This window comes from Lissotriton helveticus, chromosome 9, assembly GCF_964261635.1.
Source record: "Lissotriton helveticus chromosome 9, aLisHel1.1, whole genome shotgun sequence".
Lineage (NCBI taxonomy): Eukaryota > Metazoa > Chordata > Amphibia > Caudata > Salamandridae > Lissotriton > Lissotriton helveticus.
This window is the reverse complement of record NC_136070.1, coordinates 1,130,076,886-1,130,089,944: the sequence shown is the minus strand read 5'-3', so window position 1 is coordinate 1,130,089,944 and position 13,059 is coordinate 1,130,076,886. Positions and strand designations below refer to the sequence as shown.

The window sequence follows — 13,059 nt, the reverse complement described above, 5'->3', positions numbered from 1 at the left end:
AGACACCTGCCTCCGGAGCCAGGGATCGAACCGTGATCACCAGCGTCCAGCGTCAGTCGCCATGGCTGTGGCGCCACACCACTCCCCTTGTCATTTTAGATCATCTCTCTTGGTCCAAATGTTGAGGAATGATGTTAAGTAAGCTAGAATTAAAGCATATGTCCATAGCCGTACCCAGTACAGAACAGGTTTTAGAGAAATCACAGAATCCATGCTGTGTAGGTCTAACTTAGCCCTTAGTGCCTCCACTGGTGAACCCGGGCCAAGACGTAATAAACAGCGAAAGAAGCAGTTCTCAGTCTTTTGCGGATCTGCTTTTTTTTTATATTCCACATGTTGTCACCTTATTTAGTGACTGCCATTGCTTTCATTTTGTATTTCAATTCTCAAGGCAGAACAACAAGTAAAACTAACTCTCTATGAAGAACCGTATAACACGGGTACAAAAAGAAATATGCCACCCCTGGCAGATTGGTAATTGCATCAAAAATATGTTTTTGGTCTAATAATCTGTAGACAATGTGTTTGTGCAGTGATATCGTTAACAGATCTTGTTGTCTATTCTCACGTGTTGGGGAAGAAGATTGCTCCCAAAACCTTAAAATACACATTTTTGCCACATCAACAGCTGTATGTATCCATTTCTTAAGGTGGCGAGTCATACCAGGAAGATCAGAGGTCTCCTGTAACAAAACAAGTTTTGGAGGGGAATATAAGGCTAGTGAACTAATGGCATTCATTGTGCCTGCAACCTTTTGCCAGAAAGCACTCAAGGAAGGGTAAGGCCCTAGTAGATTAGGCATATCTCCTGCTGTTACTCCACGGCACCAATGGTCGGAAAGTCATGTTCCTATGCTCCGTTTCTGCGGCATCCAATGCCATCCATACAAACTTTAGCCTAGCTTCTCACAATCCACGGTCATGTGGAGTTAGAAGAGAAGACCAATTATCATTGGTATAGTCCATGTCTAGAGTATGTTGCCAGCTGTTTTTTAGTGTACTCTGCAAGTGTTTTGAGGGAGTTTCTTCTATTAATGTGGCCTGCAATTCAGAAATAGCTCATTTGAAAGACCTCCATCCTTTAAATTCTTTTGGGAGATTTAGGTAATGATGCTGACAACAAATTCAGTTTAAAGCAGAGTCCTTGTTTTATTTATATTTTATATTTGTGCATTTTCGATCTGGAATTGTGTTTACAGTGATTCAAAATATGTAATCTCATTGCCTCCCAGTAGTTGATCAATATGATTTGTTCCCTTGTCTTACCATTCTTTCTAAAATAAAAGTTGACCTCCGATAAGGAGTGGAGCATTGTTCCAGATCAGTGCTTGTCTATTTAAGAGACCATTGAGCATTAGCCAACAGAAGCTCAGTTTATTTAAGCAAATTATTTTGTGGATCAGATATGACGATGCAGCTGAATATACCACATTATCTTGTCTGTGTTACCTTTCAAATGCTTTTCTATGGTTAGCCAATCCAGAGCCTCAAGGTCGGTAGAAAACAAATATGCAAGATGTACCAAGTGGTAAACTTTGTAGTAGAAGTCGATATGGGCGATTCTGAGTCTGCCAGAAGTTGACTGACTGACGTTTTGTCATTTTGTGGGTTGACTGGTGTGACCCCCCATCCCAATGTATAGTACTTAATTTATCCACTTGTCAAATTATATATTATTGAAAAGGTTAAGGGAAGCATGATAAAAATATTAAATAATGGTGCCACTACCATTTTTATGGTTTATACTCTGACCCAAAGGGCAAGTAGGATTTTCCACTTTCAAGAAATGATTGGTGGTTTTGTCAATCAGATGAATAGCGTTTTTTAGGATAATGGCTTTAAAATTGCTACCAATATAGATTCCTGGATATTTTACTGTGTCTGGCAACCATAAAAAAAAGAAAACCCTGCTATTGTAGAGGCCAAGGTATAATTGTTGAGAGGGAGGGCTTGCTGATTTTTAACCCAGAAAACCAACCAAATCTAGATTTCATACCCTGGGATAGATGATTCATGTATAGAAATTAACAAGAATATATCAGGATAAACAAGTAGTTTATGATTTCCAAATACAGAATGGATTCCTAAGATCTCTTTAGATTGATTGATTTTCTTCCACTCGTGGTTCTAGCACCAGTGAAAATAATGAAAATGATAAAGGGCAATGTGGACGAGTGCTTCTTCTAATTAAAAAATAATCTGATTTAAAGCCATTGACAATGACATTCACCATTGGTACTTGATACAGTCACTGTATTGCACAAATTTCTCTTTAAAGCCTAACCTTTGCAATGTACGAAATAAATACAGTGACTCCACCCTATAAATAATTCTTCGTGGTCTAGTTAAAAGTTGTCTTAGTCATGTTGTACCTACCAAATCATATGGAATACATTGTGAGTGTGGTGACTAGGGGACCTCCTTGCCACAAAGCCCACGAAGAACAAGCAATGAAATACTTTTTTTCATCCTTTTTGCAAGTACTTTCACAAGAATTCTGATGTCTATGGCGATTAGGGAAATTGGATAATGTGTACCACATTTGTGCGGATCTTTGTCCTCCGGTTTCCAAAGTAAAGAAATATTGGTTCTGTTAAATTCTTGATGGTGACCTTCAAAGTCTTCTTCCTCTTTATAAACTTTGCATATAAAGGGGACAATAGTTTTTTAGTCTAGTAGAATTCAGTGTGGAAGCTGTGTTCACCCAGAGATTTCCACCCAGACATGTTTTATAGTGTCTAGTGTCTAGAGTGTCCTCTTACATAACACTACCCTTAAAGTTACAAGCTGTTTCATCTGTCATTCGGGGAAGACATAAGGGTCAGATAAATGCTGCTTCTTCCTCAATGTCTCCTTCGGTGGAGTCAACATTGTATAGCTGCTTGTAGAAGGTGGCAAACTCTGCACTGATTTGCTCTGGGTAAATAAGTAATGACCCAGATGAGGAGTCAAAAACTGGAAGGCACTGGGCAGACACCTATTCTTTTAATTAGAGTACTAGCAATCTAAAAGCGTTTTCACCCTAATCATATTGCTTGAATATAGTCCTTGACAATACCTTTTAGGCTGTGAATTAAAATAGCAATTGAGACCAACTTTGGCATTAATTAATGACTGAGAGGTTGTAGGGGAAGGAGAAAACCTGAGTTTGAGTGCAATCTATCATATTTGATTTCTACCTATCTTTGGGTATGTGTTGCCTTCTGTTTGTGTACTGCTGATCCCTTTATAAACTATCCCATGGTATAGGTCTTGAATGCTGGTAAAAGAGTTTGTGCGGATGTGATGGAATGCTCACTGAGGAGCATGTACACTCATAACATAGTTTACATTTCTTTTTTTCCTCTGACTTTTTATATTGCTTTGTAGGCATCCTCCAATACTGATTTTGTGTAGTAGGATTCCCAATTCTGTATTTTAGTTTTATAAAAAATGGTTTGATCAGCCTTTATTAATAATCTCTCACCTCAGCAGCCTTTACATTACAGTATTTGGTACCAAAAAGTGATAGATTCTAATTTTAGTGGAATGTCTACAAAATTAAAATGTATATTGTCGGTCTCTGAGACGTAGCAAATGCCAAGGATCCTGTAAGTTGTGATCTTTCTTTAAGTCATTCAGGACCCTCGTCTCCAAAGCCCTACGTGTTCCCTGGGGGCCTGATCTATCAATAATGAAATCGTGGACGATACTCCAATTGCCTCCAATCATCACCTTGATGCATTCGTGTTTAACCAATAGTCCACATCAGCTAGGAAATATATCAGTTTTGCTACCTTTGGGAGCATAGATGGAGCCAAGTATCATGTAGGGTGAATAGATTTGAAGACTGGTGAGTACATATCTGCCATTTGGATCGAACTTTGAATTGCACATTCGTACCAGTAGACTTTTATGTACCATTTTAGCTAATCACATGCATTATTATGAAAACAATTTAACTTGTTTAAGGAGACCATTAGAGAAGACATTTATCATGGTATTAGAGGAAACAAGGGTACACTTTGTACGTAGTAAAAACTAAAGGGAAGACATTTTGAAAAACATTTGGAAGAAAGAAGAAGATAAATACAGAAATAAAATAATATGCCCAAAATTAAAATTAGACGGGAGATAAAAGGGTCAAATATGTGTTTACAGAAGAAGAAACCAATTCAGGAAAAGACCCATAGGGATTTGAAGTCATGATCACAAACTTGAAATTATGAGAGATTTATGGTAGATTGTACGAGGAGATGAAACAGTCATTCAAGGTGTTTATTTCATTTGTGGACAGGATGCTTTCATTTGCCAGCTTTTTGGGAGGGTATTTGATATTCAGTTTTGCTGTTTCATAAGATGGATCATATAAATAGTATATATGGTCTGACTATGACATCATCATACAGACATACATGTAGTATAAGTGGGTGAACAATTAGATGCAGATATTTAGGGAGCAATCGTACTCCTAGTGGGAGTTGTTTTAAATGATGAGAAAAATCAGAAAACTTTCAACAGTAGTGGATAAATTGGCAACCAGTACTTCCGGAGCTTCACTAGATGTTAATATAAAATTAGCGACTGTTAGATCAATAGTTTTACAAAAGCGCCTAGCATTAGATATTTTGTTTGCAGAAAAAGTCAGAATCTGCATAGTGCTGAAAGCTCAGCATTGCTGTTCACACATACCTGATGAGAGTAAGAACATTCTAGAATTCACAAAAAACATTTCTGATTTTAATCCTGAATTGGAATCATTTGAAACACCTAGGCCCTGATTACAATGTTTTTTTGCCTTATGGGAACCCACTGACCTCAGGTTGGCGGTTCCAACTGCATCATTTGGATGTGACCAGACATAGTGCGGTGGGAAACATCAATTTTTCTATGAGAGCATTTACGGTGGCCAGATAACGCCAGCAGCATAATCTGCCATAAAATATAGATGTTCCCAAGCTCATGGTGCTCGCCACGCGGTGCAGGGATGTTTAGGGGGGATCCGTTGGTGCCCCTCAGGGCCAAATGCTGATAGCCAGGGGGCAGGAGGGCCCTGCTCGGGGCCCCCACAGTCCATTACTGACAGCCAATCCATGTTGGAAAGGCCGACTTAGATTTGCTGTCGGAAACCAACATTATAATCCCTGACAGCGGAAACGCCGTCCTTAAGGGATTATGAGGCCTTTCCACTGGCTGACAGGCTTCTTGAGCGCCTTCGAAACCGCGTTGGAATCCCCAGCCGGTTTAAATCCGATCACCGTCATCATAATACGGCGGTCTGACTTTAAACATGCAATGTTCGGTCTTAAAACCTCCGACCAGCTTTCCAACCGATATTGTAATTAGGCAAAGGAGTTTCGGCTATAGCACTCAAGTTCTTAGTGCTATATTTATACCAGTATTAATAGTAGGGTTTTGCTTATGGACCTTATTTGCTTTTTACAAAGGTTGTTCATATTATTTTAATAAGCGAAAGAACAGGGAAAGATAGAAACTGATTATAAAATAATTAGAAGAAGCTAAGAATAAAGAATACAAGAGATTGAAAGGATCTAGAACTTTGAAAAGAAAGAGAACCGACTTAACAGAGGATGAGAGTGAATTCTAAAGATTCATTTGTGAAGAAAACTTGATGGTTTGATAACCATCAAAGTGAAGATTTTAGAGAAGTGTTTCAAAATGAACTTGAAATAATATTAAATAATGTGCAAAGCTAATGAAAATTAAAAACAAGAATGTAATGCAAAATAGCACTAGGCAGTTATACTATATGCTGAGACTCTGCCACATTAAAGTTAACAGAGCTACGAAACTGTAAATTCAGCAGTTAAACTTGATCTTGACTTTTTTAAACAGACTCGTTTTTCCCAATTAATGGTAGCTGTGCAAAATGTTTTTCTTTTCATTTATACAGATCTTTCAACTTCCAAAATGACCATTGTTTTCTAATGAATAAACTTGTCATTTATGTTTGGAATAAAGTTTCACAGATGGGAATGTAGATTTGCATGGGAGAACGAATCATGAGAAAATTAGAGATGATAAAACTTAGTTGCAGTTTTTAGAAGTTGCTGTCTGAAGAATATTGTGTTATTGTGAGAAGTTGGGGAGTGAACGCGTTCCCATGGGCGCAGTGGAAGCTGATTGGTCGACAGAAGAGAGAATTGGCTACATGAAGATTGAAACAATATTTTGTCTCCCTTTAATAGTGCATCTTCCTAGAGGAGACACACGTCATCCAAGCCTCTTCCACATGCCTCCACACCTTGTTCTACATTGATCTGAGACTCTACTGAGTTTATTAGAAGTTCTGCTTTGATCGATTATTAATTTGTTGAGCTGTCTTTTAATGCTGAAGCTTTTTGCCTTATGATTTCTCTCAATATCAGAACTCTTTGGGTTTCTGAGACTGATATATTTTCCTTATCATTGTTAGAGTAGGGATTTTCTTTCCTTTTCGGAATACGCTTAAGGCACTTTATTGCGATTTATTGATTACTTATTGATAATTGACTTCTAATGTGAGTCTAAATATCAAAATTGATTGATTTAACTACTGACCTTAATAAAGATGGATTACAAAAAATGTGAATAATAAAACCCTTTAACTCATAACAGACTCTTTATTAACTGAGTTAGATGAAAATGGTGGTAATGTAATGTGATGTGCAGCTCCTGATCTTCTCTAAAACAAGGGCAAAGTTCCATTTGGCCTAAGAGAGCGGGAAGCAGCTGATGACACAAAACCGAGACTCTGTTTGGAACCATCCCTCCCTGCTCTAGCACAACTATGCATAAGCTTTGCTTCCGGTCAGATGTGTTCTGTTGGTAAACATACCTCATGTTTATTTTGATTATATTTCACAAACCTATTTTATTAACGGTCTTGTGCCAGTTTCTGTTAAATATTTTCCTGTTCAATTCACCACTGTCTGTTTTCCTCTTGGCCCTGGGTAAATTAGAAAATGTGTGTATGACCTCTATGTTTTGGTCCTTTGGAGTTTCGCTACATAAAGGGTCTAAAAACATAAGAACACCTTTTTATGGAGGCAGATGTAAAATTGAGTTCTGTGTATAACCTACTTCTTGTGTAAACAAAAGTGCAATGTCTCCTTGGACATTATACCAATGGAGGTGTCCTCAATACATGCAACAACCTTTTTTGGCAAATGCAACATCTATGTAAAATAATTTCAGGTGTCTTGTTGAAGCAATGCGAAATAATGCTTGAGCCAAATGCCATATGATGTGAACAATGATTTTTGAAAAATAATTGCACATATAATTCTGAAGTTTCATTACTATGCACAGTAATTCGTGAAACTTTGCCATCATATGAAAAGGTACAAAAGACTGTTGCTTTATCATTATAAAAGCTGTTTTACACATGCATCATTGCATTTTCTTCTTCTACTGTGGGTGTAATTACTGCTTACTGTTGGAAGCCAACACTTATTTGATTGCTGTTTAAAATGCAGTGGTTTTACACAGTGATATGTGTACGTGATACACGGCATGCCACATTCTTGCACCTGTAGGTGCACTCGCCGGTTCCCTTTTTTTTCTGACCATCAGCGTGGATCAGGATATTCTTTTCTTGTGTTTTTTAATTACTGGCTGGATCTAGTAGCCCTTCTTTTGTGCTCGGTAGAGTCTGTTTTGGTTGGTTCCATCCATCTTCTTCTTTCTTCAGAATGTGTAGCCTATACTAGAGCTAGCTCGCTTTAAACCAGACAATTCCTGGAAACGCTCTGGACACAGAAAACAATGAAGAAAGTAGATGTGTGTGGGGGGCGGGGGGGTAGGACTGTCCTCATTGTCCTTTGTGAGTAGCAGCTATGACCATCTTACAGTGGGCATTCTTACAAATACATAAATGCTCATAAGCAGCTAATGATAACTCTCATGAAATGTGCTCTGCTGGTGTTAGCAAAACATATATACCATGCGCCCACATTCCAACGTTCAAAATCAATATTGTAAAGTTCTGTGCGTTGCGTTTGAGAAAATCTTAGACGCACAGAAAATAAATTACCCTGAAGGGACCCCCTCTGCACTGAGCCTCTTGGCTTCATTTGCATGGAGTTGCTAAAGGTATCTTCCCTACCTGGAGCTATTTCACTCAAACTGGTTACATGCTACCGCTAACCAGAGTTTGTGAAGAGGGGATCAAAAGAAGCTACTTCCTTGATACTTTAGCTGGGGCAGACCAATGCAATGGCTCCCGCCTCCGGGCATATAAAAGCAATACATATATTTGTAGTTCGAGTGATTCATCAAAGTCAGGGTCACGGGTGCTGCACGGTGAAATTAAAATGAAAACTAGCAGAGGAACGTGCAGGGAGAAAATCTAATTGGCAGGGATGGCACAACTGCACAGTGTATAGGGGACTTTCTTCTTTACACAGATATTTTGTTTAAATGTCTGTGTAATGCCGGTGCCTTTACGTATGGTATAGGTAGCACCTTTGTTAAAATTGTCACACAGGTACCCAAGTCATTGAAAAACTTGGACTAGTGTTTATTTCTCAGTGAAGATAAAGCTGACCGCACCCGTGATTCACCTTTCTGTGTTGTATAGAAAGTACATGTGGCACTCAGGAGAAGGATTCTTCTTTCTCTTCAGTAATCACACAGTGTTCAGGCAAGTCAAGCATTGGCTTTTTTTTTTTTACGGAGTTTTATATAGCATGAACCTGCCCCGGTACCGGGTATCAGAGCGCTTTACATGGCACCAGTTGCGTTACATGGGGACACATTCATTTTTTGTTTGCCATGAGGAGATTAAGTGATTCAGAATTTGCTTTATTCGGTTAAAATTTTTAAAACCATCAAAGCACATACAGTATTTCTTTTCGCAGTTAATCAAATTTCCATATCACAATTAACACAACTAATTATATTACAATATAAAAAGTGCTTTACAATTATCAAACACATATACAAGACAAAAAGTTTGTCACCCAGTTTGTTAATTTTATAAAATTCCAAATTTCACCTAGTAATCGTCACTAATAGAAACTTTCTACTGTACTGCGGACTAAAATACAGATTGGCAAAAGAAGGTGATTAAGGTAGCAGTATTTTCTTACGACGTCTCACAGCCCCTATAATATAGCTTGCCACCCCAAAACATACCACAGCAGACCCAAGCATTTGTAAGTAGACCAGGGCTGGTCTCACCTGCTCAAAATTACAACCTCTCAGCAGTGGCAGGATACATTTCTTCGCTGCAGTTCATAAAACTTGCAGAAAAAGATCATATGAAGAAAATTTTGCTCCGAATTATTATCACATTGGCACGGGCCCAAAATCCCACTTTTAAAAAACCCCCTAGGGAAAGATAACAACCATGGACGCATATTATGTTTAAACCTTAGCATAACAAACAGATGGAAAGGCTTGTTTATAAATGTTAAGTACGGCTGAATCTCTCTCCCCGTGCTTAACATGACTACGTTTCTAACCGATGATTTTACCAGTTCCTCTTCTTCCCTTTGGGCCTTCAGCCTGGTTAAAAATTGGGATTTTACTGTCCTTATTTTGATTTTACTTAAGGCCCTAGGATTTGTAAATAAATCCGGGCTACCCATAATTTCCATTTGAATTTTAATATAACGGATCCATGGTATAGCCAAGGCCTTGTCTAGGGTCAGACAGTCCTGGATAAGTAATTGATTTAAATTCGGGGCTTGCTGTGCCCAAATTCTCAATCACCCTAGTATCGGTGCTACAGCAATCTGATCAGAAATATAACCATCCCCCAGGTCTTCATGCACATTAAAAGTTGCTGTAGATTGTGGTAGTGACAATACTTTTCTGAGGAAAACATTTTCTGCCATTTGAATCTCACATGAATCAATATAGCCCCACACCTCACTCCCATATAACACCATAGGCAAACATTTGGCGTTATAGATTTTCACAATGGCCGGTAGTGGCTTACAGCCTAAACGTTTTGCAAAGCCCAGCAGGGCCCCTGTGGCCCTCGCTAATGTGTTTTTTTTCAGTGCGCGTTGCATTACCCACGATCTTCTATCATCGAATACAATACCCAAGGAGATTAAGTGATTTGCCCAGAATCACAGGATGTTCAGCGTCATTGCCGAGACTGGAAACCGACTCCCCAAATTCATTGAGGTTGACTGCCCTAGCCGTTATGCCAACTCCTCTCCCAAATCCTTGAATCTTGCTCCTTTAAGCTATCTTTTCTCTCCTGCTTCCCTGCCTGGGTTTTTTGCACCCTTAACTGTGCTGGCATTGCATACAAAGAATCAAAATGAACAATTAACAGTTTTAAAATGTTCCATAACTGTGAAGGAATTTGAAATTGGAGGCTAAAAATTAAGTTAGTATCCTTAGATTGATTTGTGGGGGCAGTGCAAGTGCATCAAACAGATTACAATATAGTATGGATGAAACGTGGCATCAACTCATTTTAGAAAAACTCCAAGCTTCCTATTAAAATATATTTTTTTATATGTTTGTGAATTAAATACAATATTTAATCATTTCTGCATTTGTTTGAGGAATGCTTGTTTCTTTATTTTGTGTGTATTGTTTTGCTGTACAAATCAATAAAATGCTGTGCATTATTCCAGTCATGACTCAGTGGGGGTACCCAGATTCCAATAATAATTCAGTGGGGGTCTCCGTGTTCCATTGATGATTAAATGGAGGGGGTCCACAGAAGTTAAAGGGTTAAGAACCACTTCTCTACGTGATTCTGTAGTCTTGAGGCAAACAGAGGTAATTGGGCAGCAGGTCAGCCACACTGCTGACTGAGCAAAACTGGAAAAAAAAGTAGAGACAAAAGCAAACTGTATTTCTGTTGTTCAACTGGAAAACTGTAACAGATCTATTTGGTTTATATACAGGTTCCTAGGTAATAGTTTTCAAAATCAACCCAAAATACGTCATGAAATACTAGGGTTATTTTATTCATTTTAAATAATTAATCTGTAAAAAAGAACTCACATCCTCAATTTTTTCCAATAATTAAGTTAATCACCTTGATCTTCGTGATGTATTTGACCATATTTATACAGTCTAACTATAAGAAATATGTTTCCTAACGAAGACCTGCAAGTTAAAGGAAGTAGTGTCAGCTAAAAATGAGTCCTTCTTGTTCTGTCAGATCCTTTTACCTGGCCCACCTACGCTTAGCTATGGCACTCAGTCTGTTCAACAGTCTAGTTCTGAATCATTGTAGTGCTTTAAATATGGCTTCAATAGATAGTTGGGTTTTCAGGTTCTGCTGCGCTGGAGAGAGGAGCACTCCTTTTCCCCCAGCTGCACCTGATCCAAAGAGATCCAAAGAAGCGTGGGAACTCTGATCAAATTGCATGCAGGCTCTGGCAAACTAGGGTCCTGAGTGGGCCTACCCGACCTGGAGACCTAGAATTTCATAGGAGTAGGCAAGGGTTCTCTAAATGTGATGCCAATTCTAGTGGCAGTAGCTCGTAGTGTTCATTAAGGGTACTAAGTAGGACAAACAAGAATTTTGCCAGACTACTGCCCCACAGAGAAAGAAAGGAAATGTGGAGAGATGGAAGCTACAGAGACCTCAATTGGCGATAGAGCAGAGGGCCAAACTGGTATAATGGCTACCCTCAAATATGACCTAAAAAAACAGGAAAAAGTGGAAAAAGCTTGCTTGAGGGGATGGAATATAGGGTGACAGGAATGGAAACTGAGTAATGGAGATTGAGGAATAAAAGTGTAGGAAAGGAATGTATATGTACGGATGTTCCTGGACGTATATACTTACTTCCCTACCTGCAAATGTCCTGGGAAGGGATCAATAAAATAATTCGAAATGACCTTGAAAACATACTGAAATGTAATAGTAGATTTAGATACTAAATGCTATCTGTGGTGTTGTATAGAGGTGGTGGGCTGAACTTGGTGCCTTCACTTTTTATCATTTTCTGTATCACTATTTTAAACGGTTTGGATATGTCTAAAAAAGTATTCATAGTGATGTTTTTATTACAGACCAAGAAAACAATCATGGAAAGATGAAGAAAACAAAAACATGGAAACCTAGTAGCATATTATCAGATCTAGTGGCGTTAAAAAGTAGTATTGAAAATAAGCACACTACTTCATATATTAATGTGACGGGCAAAATGAATGAAACGCAATCCAGACATAAAAGAACAAAGCGTTTTTTGTCATATCCTCGATATGTTGAAGTGATGGTTGTAGCAGACAATAGAATGCGTGGATATCATGGAACTAATCTGCAGCACTATATTTTAACACTGATGTCTATCGTAAGTATAAAAATATTTTTTTTTCAACTGTTTATCATACCTAAGGAGATTCCTTCGTGTTTTCAAATAAAATGTCATCTTTAGTTGAGCTGTTTAAATGACATTTTATGATGTCCACTCTTATTGAGAAAAATGTGTCCTTAAACTAATGAAACTCCTTGTATTGGATTATTTCATAAATGGAGTTTGCTAAATAAGAGATTTTACACTTCTGGTGACTACACAAGTCTTAATGGTAGCGAGGATGTCTCATAAAGTGTTTGTTTAGACCTTTAAAGGAAGAATTTGAATATCGTCTGCATTGTATATATTCAAGTGTGAACTAATGTTGGTTCCTTCTTCACAGAAATTGTAGGATGGTAAGTCTTTTGCCATTGGCTAGATGCCAATGGCAAACGTCTTGCCAACCTACATCCTTCTTCTTGTCTTCTCCAATTCCAGGAGTGTTCGGATTTCTAGTTGGCGCAAACCCCCAGATATAGTGATATTCTAGGAATGGTCGGAGCAAGCCCTAAATTTAACCCTACTATCAATCAATTATTATTTATTAGATCACAAAGGATTGCAGATACATAAAAAAGGCAAATAACAATTAAAACAAACAGATGTCGCTACTTTTTTTTTTATAACCACCATTAAAAATGGTACAAGAATGGTACAAGAAGGACATACCAATAATACAGTTAGAAAATACCATAAACCAAGCAATAAAAAAGAACACATATAATGACATGTACCCCTATGGGTTATACAATATTTAAAACCATATTAAAAGTCATAGAGTTACAAAACCGTACAACAG

The 13,059-nt window shown here is 38.1% G+C and overlaps 1 protein-coding gene across 1 annotated transcript in view; it reads left to right on the top strand.

The window, feature by feature from the left end:
* Positions 1 to 13,059, top strand: part of ADAMTS9 (ADAM metallopeptidase with thrombospondin type 1 motif 9) — a 934,075-nt gene that overhangs the window by 249,327 nt on the left and 671,689 nt on the right. Inside the window, 1 exon segment of the mRNA XM_078661546.1 lies at positions 11,977 to 12,257. Coding sequence (XP_078517672.1) covers positions 11,977 to 12,257 — 281 coding nt within the window.